Source organism: Heteronotia binoei, chromosome 8 (assembly GCF_032191835.1).
Source record: "Heteronotia binoei isolate CCM8104 ecotype False Entrance Well chromosome 8, APGP_CSIRO_Hbin_v1, whole genome shotgun sequence".
Taxonomy (NCBI): Eukaryota; Metazoa; Chordata; class Lepidosauria; order Squamata; family Gekkonidae; genus Heteronotia; species Heteronotia binoei.
In genome coordinates, this window is record NC_083230.1 from 9,242,391 (window position 1) to 9,266,664 (window position 24,274).

The 24,274-nt window shown below is 42.9% G+C and overlaps 1 protein-coding gene across 1 annotated transcript in view; it reads right to left on the minus strand.

Annotated features, from left to right (window-relative positions):
* Window positions 1-23,264, minus strand: part of SLC26A3 (solute carrier family 26 member 3) — a 49,997-nt gene extending 26,733 nt beyond the window's left edge. The window contains exons 1-11 of the mRNA XM_060244541.1: window positions 23,014-23,264; window positions 19,075-19,214; window positions 18,844-18,954; window positions 17,101-17,252; window positions 16,125-16,289; window positions 14,322-14,474; window positions 13,049-13,131; window positions 11,169-11,316; window positions 10,954-11,067; window positions 10,786-10,863; window positions 8,369-8,464 (exon numbers count right to left, since the gene is read on the minus strand). Coding sequence (XP_060100524.1) covers window positions 8,369-8,464; window positions 10,786-10,863; window positions 10,954-11,067; window positions 11,169-11,316; window positions 13,049-13,131; window positions 14,322-14,474; window positions 16,125-16,289; window positions 17,101-17,252; window positions 18,844-18,954; window positions 19,075-19,214; window positions 23,014-23,255 — 1,482 coding nt within the window. The 5' untranslated portion in view covers window positions 23,256-23,264. The remainder of the gene's footprint in view (window positions 1-8,368; window positions 8,465-10,785; window positions 10,864-10,953; window positions 11,068-11,168; window positions 11,317-13,048; window positions 13,132-14,321; window positions 14,475-16,124; window positions 16,290-17,100; window positions 17,253-18,843; window positions 18,955-19,074; window positions 19,215-23,013) is intronic.
* Window positions 23,265-24,274: the final 1,010 nt, after the last annotated feature.

Sequence of the window (24,274 nt, forward strand, 5' to 3'; positions counted from 1 at the left end):
TTTAGTTGTGGAATTGTGTTCAGTGTTTGCCATCACATTTTAGGAGGGAGTTTTCTAGGCCTGAATAGATTTCCACAACTATGTCTCGTTTAAGGTTTTATCCCTATCCGCTCCTCAAGATGCGGTCTAAAAAGCTTCTATTTACATTTGTGAACATCAGTGGAGTAGATCCCCAAGAGTAGAGAGGGACTGATCTTCCCCTTCTGTCTCCTCCAAGTTCCTTACCTCCAAAAAAACCTTCCCCACCATCAGTGTCCATAGAGTGTGTGGGGAATGGAGAAAAAAATATATATAAATGCAATTGTCACACACTTCCGCAGTTCTACAATTTAATGACCATGGCAATTGCTGTCCTATGGCTCCCAAAAGAAGCTGGTTTGACAGTGAGCGTCATAACATGAAGACCCAAGTACGTACTATTTACCATCAATATAGGGAATCAGACTTAGTGTACCCACCAAAGAAGTATTTTGCGCTTAAAACCATATTACACCAATTATATAAAAATAAGCTCCCAAAAGATGCAGGAACTTGCCAACATCCCTGCAAGCATGAGACTGCAGTGTGAAGAGCCATAGAGTTCTCTGAGTTATTGTAGGACACAGGGATTTTTATTTCCAGTACAATAAAAATTTTCTAAATCATCTTAGTAAGCATGCTTAGCATTGGGAATTCAGCCTCTTGAGTGTTGACCCATAGGTAGGTGACTATTTCCCCTGTGTGTGAAGTGGGGAAGGAGGGGAAAATAGGCAGGCTTGAAATCTCTTCACCACAGAGGTTGCCTGGAGACCTAGAGCAGGGAAAGAGGGAGCCACTGGAAGGAAGGCTGCACAAGCTTAGTTTCATAGCTCTTGGTGTCAAGGCAAAGAGGGATGCATAATGATGCAAATGGTGGTCATTGATTTATATGATTCATATGTGTTTCCTTCTCTCACTATTGCCAAAAAATAATTTCCTAACCATTCATTTCCGGTTGATGAGTCATGCTTGGTTAGATGCTCTCCTGCTTATCCTCTTTTATTGTTTTAAACTTTCCAGTTGTTGTTGTTTTTTGCCTTTTAATTTGTTATTTTAAGATATATTATCTCACCACGGTTTTTTTGTGGACAAGGTTAGACTGAAGTTGGAGTGTTTGCTGCTGACCTTCAGAAACAAGTCTCCTTTTTTTGTGGCTGCTGCTACTAATGGTGAGATAAGAACGGTTATGATAGCAAAGAGTTGGATTGAATGAATGAAGGTTTTACCAATTCTGGATATACTTTAGCTGACAGCAGCTTTGATTTGTTCCTGGCACTTTGGTGATATCTGCGTGGATTTTAAAAATGACAACTTTTAAGTGAGTGAGGAGGATGACCACTCCCTTCCCTCCTCAAAACAATTAAAAATTGATTACTTTTACTCACCTCAAATCCCTATTTCTAATTAATTTGCAGTCCTAGGGGATGTGGGTGTTTTTTTTTTTCCTGAGACTGCAGCTACTTCTGCTGTGTACTATTCCATGTTAGAGGATGAAGCAGGAAACAGAGAGGTTAATGGGAGCCAAGCAGAGCAGCCCAAAGATGGAGAGGACGTGAGTTCAGAAGCAGGTGCAGGCTCTCTTGAACTGTTACAGCTGACTGCTAAAACCATGGAGTATATTTGTGAATGCTCCAGGAGTTGCATTATAAAATGGTTCTCATAAGTAGTCAGGTTGAAAGCATAACTGAAGAGGAGTGTGATACAACTTGGAAAGGGGTCTCCAAGAAGACTAAACAACCGACATTAACTCATTCTGTGAACACTACTATGGGAGATAAAGCTCTTGGAGTGTCAGCTGACTTGGTACAATTAAGAGTAGATAATTCCAGTAGGAATCTTCAACTAGTGCTTCAATCTGCTATGGTATGTTTGACTGTTTACAAATATAATGGAGGCACTCCCAGCTGGAATACTAGAACTGCAGTGAAGACACATTTAAAAACATTAATGGGTGTCCAAATAAGAGATTTAAAAGACTTGGAACTTCTGACTAATGTGACTCAAACTCAAAGAGTCCCACTGACCTTTAACACCCCAGAAATTCCACCAATCTGCTACGGAACAAAAGGTTTTTAAAGACAAGAGGAATTTTTTCCAACTCGGGTCTATGGGAACATAATTCTGGTACCCCTCCTTCTGGAGAAAAGTGATCCCAAGCCCCGTTACCAACATAAGAATTATAATGGTCTGATTAACAACTTGAGGGTTACTGTAAGAAGTGAAAACCACAAGGAGCCTGACAAAGTGAGTGTTTCCATTAATAATAAATTAGTGCCTGCCCTCTCAGATCTGCTGATGGAAGAAGGTGATGTGGAAGAAAACATCTAAGAGGCATTTGCTGATCTGTTCAACCAGGAACAACAATGGATTATTGACAGATTGGAGCTCTTGAAGGTCAAGTTGGTTAAATATAAGATCTGAAAAGCGGCTGTATCCAACTACATCAACTGCCTTGATACATGAGGAAATGGACACAAACTGTAACATTTCCGCCATAGCCCATCCCTCCCCCCAAACAGATCTCGTAGAGCCAAAATGTGGAGAGGCTAGAATTGCAACCTTCTTATCTACCTGACAGTGATACAGAGATATATGAAGTTTGATCCAACAAGGATCTGGGGCAGTAGTTGAATCCCTCCCCAAGAGCATGAAAAATGGCAGTGTTTTCTTCGACAAGGATAAATCACTTGAACAAATAGCAGAAACTGACTGACTGAGAAAAGAGTCCGTAACTTCCAGCCTTAAGATCTTGTTGTGGAATATTGCTGGTTAGAAGAATAAGTCCTGTGACCTGAATTTTAGTTACTTTCTTAGGATGTTTGATGTGATTTTACTTCAGGAAACATGGGCACACTATGAGATTTCTCTAGAGGGTTTTAGGTTGCTCTTCTCATCCAAGCATTTTGGCCAATATCAAGCTGGACTTTCATTGTTGTGGTCTTGTAATTCCAATTTAGAGGTGTTTCCCCTACAGGATTGTGGACATTTGGCACAAGCCTGTCTTTTGAAAAGCTCAGGGAAGTCCTTAATAATAATCAATATTTACACACCGCTATGTACTGTAAAAGAAACCTTGACCCTGTATTGGGATAGATTCCTAGAATTCTTAGAGGACCTAGAATGGAAATTTCCAGCCTTGGGTATCATAATGGCTGGTGACTTTAATGCCAGAATGGGCCAGAATGGATCAAATCTTGCAGGAAGGTTAGGTTGTACCTCAGATAACACCCTGCCTAGTTGTTTATCCAATCTGAGACATTCTAAAGACCCCCAAATTAATGAAACTGGAATCTGCCTAGCTCAGCTTTCTCTGAGGTTTAACTTGGTTATTCTGAATGGTCTACCTCCTTACAACCTCCCTGGAGAATTTACTTATGCCTCAAGCTGAAGCTGTAGTGTTGTAGATTATATGTTGGTTTCTTCAACTCTGGGAGGTGGCATGAGAGCCTTTTCAATCCCGGAGCATGTGGAAAGTGATCGCTTTCCTCTGGCTTTAGTATTAAATCTCCTTTCCCCCTCTGTAGGGCAGAAATACCTGAGAGATGACCCTGGAAGTGTGACAGATAAGATGCCCAGAATTTATTGATCTAACAAGGCTGCCCAAAAGGCAGCTGGCATCCTCAATTCTCATATTTTAGAAGAGGTTTTATTATTATCAAGGAATTTGAACCAGACATCAGAGTTGTTTCAGGTGTATGATAAAATTATGTTTCAACTCTTTGATGTTGTGATGATACAATCTGAGCAACAACACCAAGCACGGAAGGTATCCACAAGAGGCTGGTTTGACAGTGAGCGTCATAACATGAAGACCCAAGTACGTCCTATTTACCATCAATGTAGGAAATCAGACTTAGTGTACCCACCAAAGATGTATTTTGAGCTTAAAACCATATTACACCAATTATATAAACATAAGCAAAAAGCCTTTTTTTACAGAAATGCTGGGAACCCTTCCTCCAAGCCACAATAAATAACGATACGAGGAAATTCTGGGCCTTGATTTCAGACTCTGTGGGTAGGAAAGGCTTCATAAGTAGCTCAATAACAGCAACTACTTCGGTATGAACATTTTTTGAAGATTTTTCAGGAGAATAGAATGAATTCTATAGAAGAATCTGAGTTTAGCTTGGATGACTGTTTAGAATGGCCTCCGGTACAAGCAGCAGAGGTTGAATCCCTGAAAGCGCTAATCAAAGTGGGGAAAGCCCCCAGGCCTGATACCATCCCTCCTGAAGATATTCAGGCATTTCCTGAGTGGTAGGCCCCTTTTTTAGCTGCCCTATTAACTGTGATAGGACGGGCTTGATACCCAAAGTGTGGACAAATGCAATAGTGGTCCCTATATTTTAAAAAGGAGAGTGTCAGCTTCCTAGCAATTATAGACCTATTAGTCTCCTATCCACTAGTGGGAAGTTGCATGCAAGGTATCTGGCAAACAAACTCAAGTCATGGATATTAGAACAGCAAATTTTAAGACCAGAACAAGTTGGATTCTGCCAGGGAAAATCAACCTTAGACCATTGCATTGTGCTAAGTCATTTGGTGAATAAATGCAAGAAAGAGAAGGGGCTTAAATTATTTGCAGTCTTTTTAGATCTTAAGAGTTCCTTTGACTCTGCCCCAAGTGATCTTTTGTGGAAAAAAATTAAGAGACCTAGGAACTGATGCGAGATTGCTTTTTTTGATCAAAAAGCTTCACTGAAACCACCTGCCAAGTTAGATGCTCCAAGGAGGGAGCTCTAACTCCTAAGATTACAATTAACATAGGAGTAAAACAAGGATGCATCTTAGCTCCTTTATTATTTAATCTTATTTTAAATGACTTAGCCCCCTTCCTGAAAGGAATTGATGGTCATAATCCAAAACTAGGGGCGATGCATGTACCGCTGCTTTTGTATGCAGATGATGCTGTGTTATTCCCCCTTTCAGATATAGGCAGGGAAAGGATGTTATCTCGCTTTTTAGACTATTGTGAATCGAATAAACAGACCTTAAAATTTTAGATTTTGATCAATCTGAAATCATGGCTTTTGGGAAAACCTGGAAACCTGTCAAGTGGAATATAAGACGGAATGGGATTGAACAGGTCAAAAGTTTTAGATGCCTTGGAGTCTATTTCCATTACAGAGCAGGATGGGTTACCCACAAAAAAGATGTGATGAAATCTGTGAATAGTAACATACTTACAACCACTCGTTTCTATTCTACTAAGGGAAATCAATGCATTCCCGCAGCCCTTAGAGTTTTTAACCACAAAATCAGTGCTAAACTGTTTTATGGTATTCCAATCTGGATCACAGCCCTTAATAAAGCAGTAGAACGAATACAATCCAGCTTTTTAAGGAAAATATTAGGGCTGCCAGTGTGTGTGTCCTATGCAGCTATATGCTTGAAGACCAATCAAAGACTCCTAGAGACAAAAGCCTGGATTGTAACAATTAAGTTCTGGTTACATTTATATTTTAGGAGTAGCCCCAATAGTCTCATTGCAGACATGCTATCTGAACCCCATTTATCTTCATGGCTATCCAATACCGGGGGTAAAAACTCCGTAATTAGGTTCAGTTTTGATGATTTAGTCTCCCTCCCTGAGAAGACTGCATTTGCTTTGATTAAACAACTTGTAGATACTGAAATGAAAGAATTCAGAAGGCTTGCCTCTGGCAAATGTTCCCCTTTGCGGTGGGGGATCTCCTCTACTAGAACCTTGGCAACATATCTTTTTTGCTTGACTTCCCCTAACCTTCATAGAGCCTTCCTGTTAGCTCACTTTAGCATCCTTCCTTCTGCTGTGCTGTATGTGAGGTTTAAGAAAATTCCATATTCCAACAGGTTTTGTTTGGGGTTCAAGGGATATAGAAAGTACTGAACATGTTCTCCTGCATTGTGCATTTTACTGTGATATTCATGCCATTTACTTAGATCCTCTTCTTCAAAATCATGAAGGACAATCTGATGGTGGTAACACTCTCTTCCTATTGTCCACCCATAACCCTGAGATCATTGAGACTGTGGCTAAATATCTGTGCTGTGCTTCTAAGAGGAGAGGAATGTTGTAAATGTTGGGATAATATATGTTTTCTCCCTTGCTGGTTGTGCACATCTATGCTGTTATGCCAATAAAGGTGGTTGTTATTATAATTTCCTAACCTTTCCCTAGGCTGATCTTATGGGGACTGTTATTCCCAGCTTTTGATTTTAAAAAAGTCTCCTTCTAGCACAGTTGTGTTGTAGATATGTATTTTATCTTCTTGTTCAAATAAATAAAGACGTGTGTGTGTGATATTTGTTCATGTCTTGTAGCTGTCAAACACCTGACATTTATTCGATGTGGCTCTTATATTAAGGCAAGTTTGGCCGCCCCTGGTTTTGATGGATTTGAAGAGTTAGGGTGTTTTTTTTAAAACTAAATCTCAAAGGAGTCTACTTGTATGATTTTGGAATTGAACTTGACAAATGCATTCTCATTGCTCCTCTAAAGTTCAGGGAATGCATTTGCCAAGATCTATGGAACTGCACAACCTTGGCAGTTAAACATCTTTCTGTAATATCAGTGGTCTGTGTAGACAGTGAGGAAAAAGGGAAAAGGAAAGTGTCATTGGATTGCTGCTTGGCATTTCTGTGGATCAGACAGGGCTTTTTCCCTGGGGGAATGTGGTGGAATGGAGTTCCGGAACCTCTTTGTGGAAACAAAATTCTAAAAAAAAAATTTAAAAGTTCATGAGGAGCACCTGTGTGTTTCTCCTTTTCTCTTAAGAGTTCCAGCACTTCCTTTTCCAGAAGAAAACCCTGGGATCAGGTTAGGGTTGCCAAGTCCAACCCCAGAAATATCTGGGGACTTTGGGGGTGGAGCCAGGAGACTTTGGGGGTGGAGCCAGGAGACACTGGGGTGGAGCTAGGGGGAGGGGGGAAACGGCACCGGGGAGCATGGCCAGCCGCCCCATCTTGGAGTGGGCGACGCCGCTGTGCAGCTGCTGCCTCTTCTCTGCTCGCCGTGGCTGCTTCTCCGAGATGGCCTCAGCCTGAGCCCATCTCGGAGGAGCAGCCACAGCGAGCGGAGAAGAGGCGGCAGCGGCGGCCTCGCTTGCTCCGCTCCGCCTCTGGGGTGGAATCGGAGGAGGGGGTGGAGGCAGGCCGGGGGCGTGGCGAGCCGCGAATCCGGGTCCTAGAAGGGCCCAGATTCGCGGCTCGCCATGCTCCTGGCCTGCCTCCGCCCTCCCCTGGTTTTGCCTGCGCTGCTGCCACCTCTTGGCTGCTCCTCCGAGATGGGCTCAGCCTGGGCCCATCTCGGAGGAGTAGCTGTGGTGGGCGGGGAGGGGGCGGCGCGTCAGCCTCGCCCGTTCCGGAATGGGGCGGCTCGCCATGCTCCCCGGCGCCGTTTCCCCCTCCCCCGCTTCCATTTTTTTGGGGAGCGGGGGAAGAGGGTGGAAATTCTGGGGGCCCCCGCCAGGGCGGGAGGGTTGGGAAGCCTAGATCAGGTATTGGTGATGGGCTCTCCTTCTTTGGAGGTTTTTAAACAGAGGCTTAATGGTAATCTGACAGCAATACTGATTCTGTGAATTTAGGCAGAAATTAGGGAAAAGGTGTGAATTTAGGAGGGAGGTATTTGTGAGTTTCCTGCATTATGCAGGGGGTTGGATTAGATGACCATGGAGGTCCCTTCCAACGCTATGATTCTATTGGAGCAGGGGAGGGGGAGGAGTCCTCATTAGTTTCACATCAGTGTGCTACCTCCCCCAAAACTGGTATCAGGAGTTTTGCCATTCCGATACTTTCTTTGTTGTTTTCAGAATTATTGTTGTCCTCTTACAGAAATGTTTTGGTATTTTTATATGAGCATGTGTACATGCATGCATGTGTGTGTGCACCTAGAAGTCATGGCAACCTGTGGTGACTGACTCCTGCTCGGGGTCTGGAGGATATTCAGGAAGGTAGCTGAATAAAGCCTTCCTCCACCTCCCAACTGCTACTATTCCAAGGAGGTCTCTCATCCAAGTACTTGCTAGAGCTGATCCTGCTAAGCTTCTGAGAGTTGTCTTACAGAAATACACAACTGTGAGTGCCTTCCAATTATAGTGAAGTACAGCCCACAAACCCGTGTTGCATGTTTTCGCAACTGTTCAAAGAACAATCAATAACAATACAAAGCACACTATAAACCAGCCATGTTTTGGAAATAGGTCCCCCCTCCACTCTCAATAGCAGCTGCCTTTTGGCCGGTTAGTGCAAGTAACAGCGGGAGGGCTGTGGACTGACCAATGCAGTTTTCTCAAACGGCCAACTTTTACAATGCTCGAAAGAGGTTTTAAGTCCACCTTCAAAAGCAATTGCAATGTTGTTTACTTACGCAGTCATATCTGTCCTTTTTCCATAGAATTCCTATCTCTTTGAACTGCATCAGCATTCCCTTTAAGTTGCCAAGAACCAAAGCTGCAAGAACGGACTGTAAACAATAAATGAAATATAAGCATTGACATTAGAGGAAAAAATAATAAGTAATAGAAGAAAAGAATGTTTATCACAGGGTGTAGTGGTTAAGTGTGCGGACTCTTATCTGGGAGAACCGGGTTTGATTCCCCACTCCTCCATTTGCACCTGCTAGCATGGCCTTGGGTCAGCCATAGCTCTGGCAGAGGTTGTCCTTGAAAAGGCAGCTACTATGAGAGCCCTCTCAGTCCCACCCACCTCACAGGGTGTCTGTTGTGGGTGGGGGGGGGAGGAAGGTAAAGGAGATTGTAGGCCACTCTGAGACTCTGTCCTTGAAAGGGCAGCTGCTGTGAGAGCACTCTCTAGCCCCACCCACCTCACAGGGTGTCTGTTGTGGGGGAGGAAGGTAAGGGAGATTGTAGGCCACTCTGAGAGTCTATCCTTGAAAGGGCAGCTGCTGTGAGAGCCCTCTCCAGCCCCACCCACCTCACAGGGTGTCTGTTGTGGGGGAGGAAGGGAAAGGAGATTGTAGGCCACTCTGAGAGTCTGTCCTTGAAAGGGCAGCTGCTGTGAGAGCCCTCTCCAGCCCCACCCACCTCACAGGGTGTCTGTTGTGGGGGAGGAAGGGAAAGGAGATTGTGAGCCGCTCTGAGACTCTTCGGAGTGGAGGGCAGGATATAAATCCAATATCTTCAATATCTTCTTTCTTGGTAAATGCCACTAAGACGCTGCGATGCCAGCTGGATTCCGCTGTCAGAGCCCCTGATCCCTCAAAGAATCACATATCCACCACAACTTATTTCCGTTCTGTTAATAGAGCGATTACCCAAGTATTAATAAGCTTGGGCAATCAGTCTATCTCCTGAATATTTTCTTTGCTTCCTCCAAAAGGTAAAAACCAAGGGAAGGCAGCCTCTCCACAATTACCATTTTGTGGTTTTCCCCACTACCTCCCCTCAAAATTCCAGAAATGTCTTCAGACTCAGTAAGGTTGGGACCCCTGCGCCAAGAAATCGTCCTTTATTGCAATGTAGTATATAAAAGAGAGCCAGTTTGGTGTAGTGGTTAAGTGTGCGGACTCTCATCTGGGAGAACTGGGTTTTATTCCCCACTCCTCCACTTGCACCTGCTGGAATGGCCTTGGGTCAGCCATAGCTCTTGCAGGAGTTGTCCTCGAAAGGGCAGCTGCTGCAAGAGCTCTCTCAGCCCCACCCACCTCACAGGGTGTCTGTTGTGGGGTGGGGAGGTAAAGGAGTTTGTGACCGCTCTGAGACTCTGAGATTCAGAGTATAGGGCAGGACATAAATCCAATATCTTCTTATCTTCATCTTCAATAAAGTTAGATTCCATGATATGCCAGCAAAAGGCACAGGCATTTGTTTCCTGTATTTCCCTCCTCCTAGCAGTCCTTTCTAACCCTAGGATTTTGGTCTCTTCCCCTGCCGCACTGCAGCTTCCTAGTCCACATGGCTATTAGTACATTAGGGTTCCACATGCCCAGGAATAGACTTTCCTGGGTTGAAGAAGGACTGCCAGGTGACGGGAAACATGGGAAAGATCCATGTTATTTGCCTCTGTGGACTGCAGGATCCAATCCATATGTTGTACTGTGATGCTTAATCACGCTGCAGAAAATGCCACTATGCAGAAGAGTCTCGGTTCCTGCCCACTGCACTGGAGTAAGCAGGCCTGCCCAATTCACTGCTCCTTTGATTATTGGGGGAGGGGAAGGCTCTCCTTTCCAGAAATCTATTCTGTAGACTTCCACAAAAGGGCCAGAATTCTCTGCCAAACTCTGCACTGGGATTCAAAAATAGCTATATAAACAACACAGAGCTAGCCCTACCATTAGGCAGAGGGATGTGACCATCTCAGGTGTAAAGTTATGAGCACTGTTCTGGGACAGCCAGTGATAAATTAATGTTTATTGCTATTAAGCAGAATCACTGGAATTTTTTGCCTCATGAGTCAGGGTTTTCTGTGAACGTCAAACCTTGGCTTCCAGCTCTGAGGATATCTCCTCTATATATGAAATTTGGAAGAAGAGGAATTATGATAAAATTATTGTTCCACCAACCTATCAGTTTTGAATGGGAGAAGAGGAATGTATGACCAGTTCTGAAGCAACAAGTATGCACGTGTGTGTATGTATACATATGTGTGTGTGTGTATCAATTTGGTACAGATACTAAACACAATCCACATTTTGTAGCTTCATTTTTCATGTAGATCCAGGGAAGATTTGGTAATTGTGGCATCAATTTGAAATGGTAATAGAACTTCCAGTCGCTCCTCTAGGGCACAATCTTTATTGAAAAAGAAAAAAAAAATCAGTACCTTCTGCAGTGGTTCCAAGAGGTGACCAATGGCCAGGATTACAATCATCACTATTATAGCTGAAAGGAATCCAGCAATCTGCATGACAAAAGTCCACTGTCAGCCTGTACTCTAGAAGCACTGTCTTTTTGCATTACAAGTATTCCATGATCCTGAATTGCATCATACCTGCGTTTTACCTCCCGTGCTCTCTTGCACACCGGATCTGGACAGTGAAGTGCTTGCAGCAAATCCTTTGAACGCACCGCCAAAAATGTTGCTTATTCCAAAGGCAATTAATTCCTTCAAAATCAAGGTGATATTTATATTTACTGATCAGCTGAAGCATTTCCGCATTTTGCTTTCACTGGCAATTTGTTTAGGGATGACATGTATTTCCTTACCTGGTTGGCATCTATGGGGTAATCATGCTTGATGGAATATACTTTAGCCACTGAAAAGGCTACAGCAAAGCCCACAATTGCAATGGAGAAACCATCACCCATGCAGCTTTGGAAGACACTTATATCTGGGGCTGCTGGAGCCTGAAATCTGAAAGCAAAGTCAGAAAACCTCAGTGAAGGGCTTAAAAAATTATTGCAACTTTCTCAAAATGCTAAGAAACAGATGATAAGAGCATAAGAGAAGCCCTGTTGGATCAGGCCAATGGCCCATCCAGTCCAACACTCTGTGTCACGCAGTGGCCAAAAATTTATATATATATAGCTACTGATGGACCTCTGCTCCATATTTTTATTCAATCCCCTCTTGAAGCTGGCTATGCTTGTGGCCGCCACCACCTCCTGTAGCAGTGAATTCCACATGTTAATCACCCTTTGGGTGAAGAAGTACTTCCTTTTATCCGTTTCAACCTGACTGCTCAGCAATTTCATCAAATGCCCACAAGTTCTTGTATTGTGAGAAAGGGAGAAAAGTACTTCTTTCTCTCCTTTCTCCATCCCATGCATTATCATGTAAACCTCTATCATGTCACCCCACAGGCGACGTTTCTCCAAGCTAAAGAGCCCCAAGCGTTTCAACCTTTCTTCATAGAGAAAGTGTTCCAACCCTTTAATCATTCTAGTTGCCCTTTTCTGGACTTTCTCCAATGCTATAATATCTTTTTTGAGGTGCGGCGATCAGAACTGCACACAGTACTCCAAATGAGACCGCACCATCGATTTATACACGTGCATTATGATACTGGCTGATTTGTTATCAATTCCCTTCCTAATAATTCCCAGCATGGCGTTGGCCTTTTTTATTGCAAACGCACACTGTCTTGACATATTCAGTGAGTTATCTACCACGACCCCAAGATCTCTCTCTTGGTCAGTCTCTGCCAGTTCATACCCCATCAACTTGTATCTGTAGCTGGGATTCTTGGCCCCAATGTGCATTACTTTGCACTTGGGCACATTGAACCTCATCTGCCACGTTGACGCCCACTCACCCAGCCTCAACAGATCCCTTTGGAGTGCCTCGCAATCCTCTCTGGTTCTCACCACCCTGAACAATTTAGTGTCATCTGCAAACTTGGCCACTTCACTGCTCACTCCCAACTCCCAACTCCAATGATCCCCTCTCTGTTCATATATATATGGGATAATTTTTAAATTTCACTAAAAACCTAGCTGGTGGACAGTGCTGCCGTGCAAAAGATCATAATGCAGATGCACGGGGGGCCTTAGCCAAGGACAAGTGGGTTGGGTCTCATGGTGTGTGGGGGCTGCCCATGGACCCAAACCCCAGTGAGAGGGCAGAAAGAAAGAAAAAAAGTAGGCTCCCACTGCTGCCACTTGGACCCAACCCCCATTTCGGGGTTAGGCCACCTGCTCACACTGAGAGCCGCTTGCACCAGCCTCATCCAGAGCTCAGACTGCTGGTTTGGTGGCAGCTGCTTGAGCCTCCTCCATCCGAAGCTCGGCAGCCAGCTTCTGTTGACAGCTCCCACTGACCTCACATGAGGTAAGGGCTGCTCCTCAATTAGCTCCTTGCCAGAGCCCCAGAATCACTAAAACTACCCAGTGTGAGTGTTGGTTTGGTTGTTTAGTTACTGCTCAATAGATGTATAAAAAGGCTCGGAACAGTTTTAGGAGAAAATCCAAACACTTCACTAACATCTTGGAACAACCTCAGGACGACAATCATAGAGGCTAGGGAATTCTTTACCTCTGATAGCTCTTCACATTTTTAATCAAGATGTGATAATTATTTTTTGCCAAAATTCCACTTGTAATGAAATGTGATTTATCAGAAAGCAGTGCAGATAGCACGTACGTACCCCCTATCGAGCTTCCCAACAACGTCTACCTTGTATTTATCTTCGAAATTGCAGGCATAGGATACTCCAGCCGCTATGACAGTCTAGAATGAAGTGAAACATCCTCTGTAAAGTTCAGTCATGCATTCCTCTGTTTTCTAGTCTTTGCTTCCTTCTTAGCAGATACATTATTGATCTTGTGGGTACTGAGCTTTTCAGACACACTTCCCTACTCCGTTGTCTAGTCTTTCTTCAAATATTAGCTATATATTAATGATTCAGATATCAGCAGTGGGACAGTCAAAGCATGGAAATATACCCTGGCAACACAGAAATGTACCCCAGTAATGCAGCAATTAAGACTAGTGCTCTGAGCCATGGAATAGGAGTTGTTTGTGGGAGGGGGAGGCCCCCGTGGAGGCAGGGTGAATTCTTGCTGTTAAGGCGAGTTCTGTCTTTCTGCAGACTCAGGCTACTCCTGGTTTTCTTGTCCAGTCAATTCACAAGCAGTTTTTAGAGTCTGGTTTTTTACCTTTCATTTTTAAAAAAGAGTTTATTACTGATGTGTTAGAAGGACAAACCAATTGCGGAGGACTGCAGAAACTTTTTGTGCTGCATAACTCTTATTTTGTATATATTTCTTTTATAACACCAAGCAAGTTTGTGATTTATAGCAAGGGAATCACCTCCTCTCTCTTGATTCACTAGCTGAGTCACACTGTTCCTTCCTTTCTAATCTATATGAACTTGCCAACAGGAAAGGAGAGTTTTAGCACATATCAGATAAATATGTGGTAACTCATATATGACGCAAAACATAATCCATGCAGGTGAAAAAAACCAGCATTTCTTAACATAAGATCAGCAGTCTAACCGCAGGGTCACCTACAAAGGCTTGCTCCTATTCTATTCCGGGAGGCTCCTGAGCTGCACAGAGAAGCAGAAATTCAGCAGTCAACACATTTGCTAATTTCTTAGCTAGGAAGAACTGTGCTTATTGAATTTTTAATTCTTGTACATCTGTTAAAACGAGACCTTCTAGCAATAATGCTGGAAACTCTGGCTCGCATAATACAGGAACGTACTTTGAAACTGCATTTCCCCCTATCCCATATCAAGAAGTAATACTTCACACAATTTGTTTTCTTCCTCAGTGACAGAATTGTTTGCTACAGTACATAAAGCGAGTATTGTTAAAAATACCATCCTCGTTATTTAGTATATTATTGTTTTAGAGTGTATTATTTATTATTGGCTTTTATAGTCTCCATGAAGATGAGAATAATTTCGTTACCACAATGAGCTCAATAGGGATAGGTGCCGGAAGCTTGGCTTTGTAGCATTCATTCAGCTCTTTCACCACAGACACAACGACCAAGATGATAAGAGCGGTGACGAGGTCTGCGACGTTTGTGTCTGTGATCTGTTCAAATACTCCTTTTAGGGTCTGTCACAGAGCGAAAAAGAGATGTTGTTTAACGTTATCGAGTAGGGGCAGGAATACCGCTCAGCATAGATCAGTGCTGATTCACAGTAGTTGGGCAACTCAAGCAAGATGCAGCTGCCTCCTCTTGGGTCCACATTGACACATGCTGGGTCCGAGCCAAGCCTCTGCAGTGCTGCTGGAGGCAACACAGGTCACAGGTAGTGAATCCAATCATTTCCTGTTCTGCTGACCGACTCCATCTGCTACACGGGCAGCCTCCTCTTTATGCTTCCTAGGGTTGCCAAGTCCAATTCAAGAAATATCTGGGGACTTTGGGGGTGGAGCCAGGAGACTTTGGGGGTGGAGCCAGGAGACATTGGAGTGGAGCCAGGAGCAAGGGTGTGACAAGCATAATTGAACTCCAAAGGGAGTTTTGGCCATCACATTTCAAGGGACTGCACATCTTTTAAATGCCTTCCTTCCACAGGAAATAATGAAGGATAGGGGCACCTTCTTTGGGGGCTCATAGAATTGGACCCCCATTCCAATCTTTTTGAAACTTAGGGAGTATTTTGGGGAGAGCCACTGGATACTATACTGAAAATTTGGTGCCTCTACTTCAAAAAACAGGGCCCCCAGAGCCCCAGATATCCGTGGATAAATTCTCCATTATTTTCTATGGGAATAATTCTCCATAGGGAATCACGAGTCCCCAGCAGACATTTCCCTCCCCTCCCCCCGCTTTCTGATGACCCTGAAGCGGGGGGAGGGCCTCCAAACCGGGGGATCCCCTGCCCCCACCTGGGGATTGGCAACCCTAATGCTTCCCCATGCAATGGCTTGGGTGGAGAACTGGCCTTGGTACTTACACATCTCAATGCAAGTATTCAAGGCCAGTGTAGGAAAGTGGGAGGCTGAGAGCATATCGGCATGCCAGAAGTTCAGACAGACACAAATTTGGAATGCATTCGAGGATATAACAAAAGCACAATTTCATACTGTACATAGTCAGTCCTACTATCTGTCTACCAAATTTGCTATAAAATCTTGTAAAAACTAAGTACCCAGAATGTGTACAATGTGTCTCTATCATGCTGCCTTTAACTCTCAGAGCGTTTTCGCACTGACCTTCTAGTGGCGCGACCACCCTCTTCACACCGGAGGATCTGCGCAGATTTCGCACAAGAAGCGCCGGCGCACCCAAAAGAGCCGGCGACTTCCGTCGCAAAAGCCGCTCAAACGTTTTCCTGCTTCTTGGCGGTTTCCGTTTGAGCGGGTTTCGCGACGGAAGTTGCCGGCTCTTTTGGGTGCGCCGGCGCTTCTTGTGCGAAATCCGCGCAGATCCTCCGGTGTGAAGAGGGTGGTCGCGCCAGTAAAAGGTCAGTGCGAAAACGCTCATAGTAAAATTTATAATCTGTCTGCGATTTAAGCTCATGCACTGAATTGCGAGATGAGACAAAGTTTGAAGCATGGACTTCCCGGCGTACAAGAAGGGCTGATCTCTGGTTTCACAGGTGGGAGAGAGATTTGGTGGTGGTGGTGGTGGGGGAAATAATGGGAACATTCAACAACCTGCCTTTGGATATATTCATATTAACTGGAAAAGGCACTCATATTTTAAGGCATTTGTGGTAGTAAAGTGCTTACATGCTGTTTGATTGAAACACTTACCCAAATAAGTCCCAGTGGTTCATTATATCCAGGAACTGGCAGGTGGAAGATGAATTTCAGTTGAGATACGAAAACGTGTATAGCTGCAGCAGTGGTGAAGCCACTGATTAATGACTGAGACAAATAAATAACGATGAAGCCAATTTGTAGGACACCCAGTAGCAGCTGAAATATAAAATAATGGTGATACTTATATGGGAACAAAACAAGCAAGGAATGCCAGCCTTGTGTCAGGCATACGTTTTTATTCTCAGTAGAAAGCTGTATTGTTTATTACCTTACTGGTCTGTTGCATATCAAAGCTATGTAAGCTACCCTCTAATTCTCACCTACTGTAACAAATGTCGAAATGCCAGCTTTGAAGGTAGTGCCTCCCTGGGACAGTTTCCCAGGCACGAGTCTGGGGTCCAGGATGTTTGTAACCACAAAAGATAGCCAAACCTGTGATTGTAGCTTTTCACATGCATATGCCAGCATTCCTTGCGTTCTTTTAGTATCTCTTTGATGTGTCCTTTAAAGTCACCTCTTGTGTATCAAACTGTATCACTTTCAATATGGTCCTACCGTGAGCGCAATGGATTTGCAATAAACCAATACTTTGTTTCAAAACCATCGATTGGTTATCTTGATGTCTGTATGCTTGACACCTTGCCGGTTTCATAATGATAATAACTGCTACTACTACATAGTGCTTTTTTGAAACATTCCAGCCGTCTGCGCAGCTTCTTTGCAGAACACGGCCATTCTGCAAGACTGCAAATGGGACCTATAGGTGAGTCAGGACCCCCACTTCTTGTACTGCCTGTCTGTTGAGCTCTTGCTTGGAAACTTGATAGCGATTGACTCTTTAATTGCAAAAGGTGACAGATTCCCGTACTAAATTCTACATTTAATATGTCAATATTCCATGTCTTTGGTTGCAGAGAGTGGTCAAGGAACAGTTGAAGAGTGATAGATATTGTTCGAAAATACTCACCTGAACGATACCTGCAAGCATGGTCACAGATGCGGCCACCATGACTCTCTTTTGATCGATCAATGAACTGTTGGTTAGCGTGCTATTAGTGTCATCGGGGACTACCCTCAAAACTGCTCCTCCTACCATCAGGCTCAGAACGGGAAAAGGACCTGTGGAACATTAATGTTGGGTGAGGAAAACTTTTCGGTCTGAAAAGAGCCTAGGGTATTCAGAAGGTTCCGGATCATTTTTAGAAAGGTAGGAACAGAACAAGCCTTTGGCATGAGCCTGTTCCTACACTTCACCATACATATAACCTTTAGGGAACCAGGTCAACATGGATATATGCCTGTGCTACTAGGCCTGCCTCCTCCCTCCCTCCCTGACAAAGTGGAGGGACGGTGGAGGGACGGTGGCTCAGTGGTAGAGCATCTGCTTGGGAAGCAGAAGGTCCCAGGTTCAATCCCCGGCATCTCCAAAAAAGGGTCCAGGCAAATAGGTGTGAAAAACCTCAGCTTGAGACCCTGGAGAGCCGCTGCCAGTCTGAGAAGACAATACTGACTTTAGGGAGGGACGGTGGCTCAGTGGTAGAGCATCTACTTGGGAAGCAGAAGGTCCCAGGTTCAATCCCCGGCATCTCCAAAAAAGGGTCCAGGCAAAGAGGTGTGAAAAACCTCAGCTTGAGACCCTGGAGAGCGGCTGCCAGTCTGAGAAGGCAATACTGACTTTGATGGACCAAGGGTCTGATTCAGTAGAAGGCAGCTTCATATGTTCATATGTTCAAGTGGTTCAGGTGCACACAGAGACTCCAAAGTACACATGAAGCTCCGTTCTCTGCAGTGTTAAGGAAGGCTTTGTGTTCAATGCATGGAACAATCCATCGCATGAAAGTGAATGCAATATCATCTTCAGCAAACAAGCTTCGTGAAACTTCGTGAAATTTCATACATGCTCTTTACCTGTTCCATGTCTCATTCTGTGATATCCACACAGGACAAAAAACACCCCCAGTTCTGAAATATTAATGTTGTCATAGATGCCTGGCATAACACCACTCTTATGGTGTAACATCTTGCTTTCTTGTGTTGTTTGGTATATCTAATGGAATACTTCCTGTAAGGAATGTATTAATGCAAAGATTAGAGGTAGTGGTGTAGGTCACCAAAGAATTCCCAGAATAGAACTTGTATAATACCTTTTTGTTAGGACCCATTAAAAAAACCCCATAAAAAGCAAGATTTTAAATGGTTCTCTAGACTTCATCATGAGGATGGGGAATCACTAACAAAAGGGGGGAGCAGCAATTCTTAGAAGTGGCTCGTGGGTACAATATTCTATGCTAAAAAAGCCAGTGTGAGATTAATTAAAATCCTGTAACGCAGTGGTCTTCAACCTGTGGAGCCCCACCTGCTGGGTCATGAACCCCTGTAGAACTGCCTTTTTTGATGTTTTTTGGAAGGACCTGCTAATGTGCATAAACAGAAAGCAAGGGCACCTCACCTCCTGTCTCTTTTTTGCCTGCAAATGGAACAAAATACCTGGATGGCAAAGAGAGGCCACTTCGTGGTGGGAAGGGTTCTTCCCTTTGTGTATCCCTCACATTCTCTCCTCTTCTCTCACGACTGATGTCAAATGGCCAGGATGTGATATGCTTGCTATACAATGGGATTAGAATTGCATCCTTGATCTGGAAAGGTTGGTGACCACTGTGTGTAGGGCATGTAGGAGCCAAGAGGTTTATCGGAACGCAGTTCAACTTACCAACAGATATATGTCTGGAAGTGCCAAAGAAAAAATACATGACCACTGGGAAAAAGGCTGCGTAGAGTCCATACCCTGGCGGAACATTTGCCAGCAAAGCAAATGCTAGGCCTAGAAATTAGACATAAGGCACACAAATCACATCACGGAAAATGAATGCGTAGTGTCTCTAACCATGAAAAACCACAATTGGAAGAAAACGCATCTTTAAAAGAAGTTTTAAAAGTGTACCTTGCAGAACAGCAACCAACCCAGTGCTAATTCCGGAAACAATGTCATTGAGCATCCAGGCCTTAAAGTGGTATGCTGGTAGCCAGGAGAGAATAGGGAACACACCGAGAGTGATTTTCTTTGCTTTTTGTGGTGAGCAGCTGAAAAGCCAACCATGCAACAGTTTAGGTACAGATATTTCCGGTGGGATTCAACAAAAGAATGTAGATAGAAGGATTATTTATAAACGTGAATATTGATTTTGTATCACAAGAAGTTCAAGCAACGGTGAGTCAACCTGAAAGTACCAGAACTCTATTTTACAATAATAAGATAATGATCATTTATTTAAACATAATTTTGGAACACTGGGTTCCGTCTCATCTCCTCTCAATCTCTGCTGCAAGGTTACCTGCATTTTTAACTGTTACATGACCAGCTAATTTCATTGGGGGAAACTTTTTCACATAAATGTATCTGCAAGCCAAGAAAACATTGTTAGCGCAATTTCTAGTTAGTCCTACTCAGTTGCTATGATCTTGATGTTTCTACCTTGCGTACTAGGAGAGAAAGCTGCGCATGATCCTCTCAATATGTGCAGCTGCCATTCTGCATGACTAGGGAAGCATGCATAGTTTCCAGTTTAAATATATGTGACTAGAAACCCTTAAAAGACCCTGCTTTTCTATTGCATGCACAAAAGCAAGATAATATATGCACTGCCCTAGTCCCTAAACTACATGTTATCAAGAGAATTTTATGTAGTGCGTTCTCCTGGTACACAAGGTAGAAGTGCCAATATCATAATGACTGAGAATGGTTATTGACGTGCAGTTTTAAAAAACAGGAAACCTGTCAGAGAAGAGCTTACCTCACAGCTGCCTGTAGGGGGCTATTACTATTATTGTGACAGGTAGGGAAAAGAAGCTGAAAGATAATTATTTTGTCTGAGGCAACTCATGCAATCATGACTCAGCCATCTATGCTGCAGTGTTCAGCTGCCATGTGCCTAATGGAATCAATGCCATAGTGTGTGTGTGTGTGTGTGTGTGTGACCCAGAAATTGACATAACTGGCTAGAATGGTTGTTACTCTGATGATAAGGCTTCAGTTTCTTATATGTAGGAGTAGTACAAGGGCTTTTTTTGTAGGAAAAAGCCAAGCAGGGTCCCATGTGCATATTAGGCCACAGCCCCTTACGGCACAATTGTTTCACACAGGGTTTTTTTTGTAGAAAAAGCCCAGCAGGAACTTATTTGCATATTAGGTCACACCCACTGACACCAAGGCAGCCGGAACTTTTATCTGTTCTAACCCAACTGATCAGCAATTTCATTGAATGCCCATGAGTTCCTGTATTGTGAGAAAGGAAGAAAAGCATTTCTTTTTCTACCTTCTCTATCCCATGCATAATCTTGTAAACCTCTATCATTTCACTCCTCAGTCAACATTTCTCCAAGCTAAAGAGTCGCAAGCGTTTTAACCTTTCTTCACAGAGAAAGTGTTCCAACCCTTTAATCATTCTAGTTGCCCTTTTCTGCACTTTTTCCAATGCTATAATATCTTTTCTGAGGTGTGGTGACCAGAATTGTACACAGTACTCCAAATGAGGCCACACCATCAATTAGTAGTTACATACAGCTCCCAACTCAAAACAGTTCAAAGCATCATCAGAGACTTACAATCTCTGCTGAATAATGACAGTTATCTTTCACAAGTACTGATGGGGCAAACCTTTTCTCACACACAGATAGTGCCCCCCCCCCCCCAATTTCAAACAACACCTCACCTGCAATAATACAACAACTAACCTGAACATGGACATTGGTACCAGAGCCAATTTTGCTGTCAAATACACCCGGACAACACAGTAATTGGACCTAACAATTATACCATCTTAGCCTCTTTCGCTGGCTAATATTCTAACATTGTATATGCCATTAAATGCCAACAATGCCCTTGGGTTCTCTGCATAGGACAAACAGGTCAAACCCTATGCGGAAAGATAAATGGACACAAAACTGACATCAAGAATGACAAGACTGAAAAACCCATAGGAGAACACTTTGACCTTCCAGGACATTTAGTGGATGACCTCAAAGTAGCTGTTTTATTTCAAAGGAACGTCAGGAACAGTCTAGAAATTGCTGGATTACAAATTATGATAACAGAACAATACCCCCCATGTCTTAACAAGGCTATTGGTTTCTTATTTCATGACATGTGCTAATCTCATTCAGTCCTTACACCTGTATTCTCACCAAGAAGGGATATCCATCCTCTTTATGTTATTGTGTTTCTTATTTGGAATAGTGATTGGAATGGAATAGCAGAATGTAGTGTGATTTGGTATGGTAGATTGGAACGTATTTCTCTGGTCTGGTGACAGAGGAGATATAACACTGCATGACCAACCCTCCCACCTTAAAGAAAAGGATGCTGAGAGGAGACAGATTGAGCATAACAACAGGGTCTCAGTTAATAACGCTCAGCATTCCACAATTAAGAAGGGTACATTTATACATCAGTCTCTAATTTTGATATACGTATTTGCTTCACTGTGTTTCCCCCAGAATTAAATCCAAACAAATGGTGACTATATAAACTAAGCTGGTTATTCCTGTTTGGTCCATGCCTCTGTTAAACATCTCCATTATGTTGCATACTAATTTGCTGCTTACCCTCCACCTATGTGTATGGACTGTTAACATCCATTTCAATGTATCTGAAGAAGTGTGCATGTATACAAAAGATTATGCCTCGAATAAAATGTTGTTGGTCTTAAAGGTGCCCCTAGGCTTGAATTTTGTTCTATGAACAAAGTCCTAATGCAATTTGGACTGCATTATCTAAAAATTGGGATAAATGTAAACATAGATTAAAATTGAAGTCATCCCTATGTATGCAAATATTGTGACATGCAGACTTTGCTAAGGCTTTTTAACGAAGCAATTTGATGGTTGGGAAAAATAGAACTGAGTAGCATGTTGGGTTTTATTAAGGATGGTGCTATCACATGCACAAATATATCATAGAAATAAGGATGTGGCTCTGACTTTTTTCAATATTTGCAAATCAGATATTTCATATAGAGTAAGCAAGATCAAGTAAGAACACTTAATAGATGGAGTCACCTGATAGCAACTATTTATAGTATGCTGGCAGAGGCAGAACAAAGAGTAACCACATAGAGGTTGGGGGAAAGACATGCTGATACGTGTATCTGAGAATCAGTGGAATAAACTCCATGTAAGTATAAGGAATGTTTCAATAACTATAGCAATAAAGGAAGAAATTATCACAGTCATGTGTTGGGGGGATTTGATACCAGGTAGGTTAAGGAAAAATAACATCTTCAACGTCAAATATAAACTGGGAATGTAAAAGACATATGGGCTCATTCATTCATCCCCGGTGACACTGCTTGATTATAAACATTTTCTGGAATAAGATGCTCTAATTAGCGAGAGAAGTTCTTCATACAGAAATATTAAAAAGCCGTAGTATAGCTCTTTTGAACAGAATGTCCAGAGGGATCTCCGTTAACTAGATATGTTTAATAGGAAATTTATTAATCACAGCCAGAATGTTAATGGAGACAGGAGAAAGCACTGGATATTTAAAAAAAGGCTGAGGAAGGTATGGTACGCTATGTTATTGAGGAAAATATCTGCATATACGAAGTTGTGGGATGGAGACAGATAAATTTGTGCGAGTTTGTCCTCCCTTCATTACTTTTTGGAACATCAATAAAGCTAAAGAATGAGTTAAAAAAGAGATATTGAACCCTGTTTAGATTGTCAAATCTTACCTCATGGATCCTATACGTTGTGATGTAGTCTCATGTATTGTATATTGCAAAATAAATGGATTATAAAAGCAAAAAAAAAAAAAAAGACAGAGAACCTGCAACAGTTAGCTAGTTGATAATTTTCATTTGCAGAAAAAATGTTTTCTTACCTAAAGAATACTCTGAGATGATCCACAAAGGTTTTATGGTACCTATGCACTTTCGGATGTTCTTCATCAAAAAGGACTTCTGAATACACTGGTCGGGCCACAACATACTGATTGCCTAAAGGTTCAACCATTTCTCTGGAAAAGAGGTCCCTGTGGCAGCTGGTTGAGTCGTTCTTATCATTAGTTACTTTAAACCCTGAAAATAAATAACACAGTGTGCTTTTAAAATAACCTAGTATCATGAAGTCCACAGATCAGTGAACTCCAAATTGAGCATTACCAGCTTTGAAGATCAAACAAAAGAGTATTAGGGTACTGAAATCTTGTTTCTCCAGTGACCTTCCTCCTCCTTTCTCTTCACACTCCAGAGTGTTCTATCTCCAAAGGGAAAAAAACCCTCAAAAAGTCCACACACATAACAGCCCAAAAATGTGGAAGATTGACCTCTTATCTCGAAGTCAATACTTTAAAGATAAAGTGACTGCTTAAAAAAAACCACATTTCCTGTTATAATGGCGAGAAAGGTGAACTCTATTCACTTTTATAAGACCGGCGTGCTTGGTTAATTTGAGGTTGTTATTTTACCCCACAAATGGACACAGGCCAAAGAACTTAGATTTCATTGTCTTTACAGTTGAGGACATTTTGGAACCTGAGCCCAGGTTTGTGGATTTGGACTTACATAGGTTTACAGTAATAGGTTTACAGAAATATTACATTTGCATAGATTTACAGGAATATCAGCCTCAATATCAGTTTGCAAAGCCCCAAATCATGAGAAGGAAACTTATTTGTTATACTGAGGATAATCTTACCTTTTATCAGCTTATGTGACATTCTGCTACTTTGTCTAGCTGCATGTTTTAAAGTAAAATAATTCCCTCTCCCTTTACAGCAAATCCTGAATATTTTAAAATGAGTGTCATTGGGGTTGATTGCAGCCAGCTTTGTAACGGTCTGAAAACAAATAGATCCATCCTTGATCCATTCCAGTTTGGTTTCTGCCCTGGCCACAGGACAGAGATGGTACAAGTCACCTGCACAGATGACCTCTGGAGACGCCTGGATCGGGGCAGGGCGGCTCTGCTGTTACTTCTAGACATGACAGCAGTGTCTGACATGGTTGATTATCATGTTATGACCCACTGCCTCACTGACATAGGAGTTTGGGGGACTGTCCTTGTTGTGTATAGGAATCAATGTTGTTATATTGTAGGGGTGTTCCTGCCTGGCTCATTGGAGCCTTTAGGCCTGAGCTTGT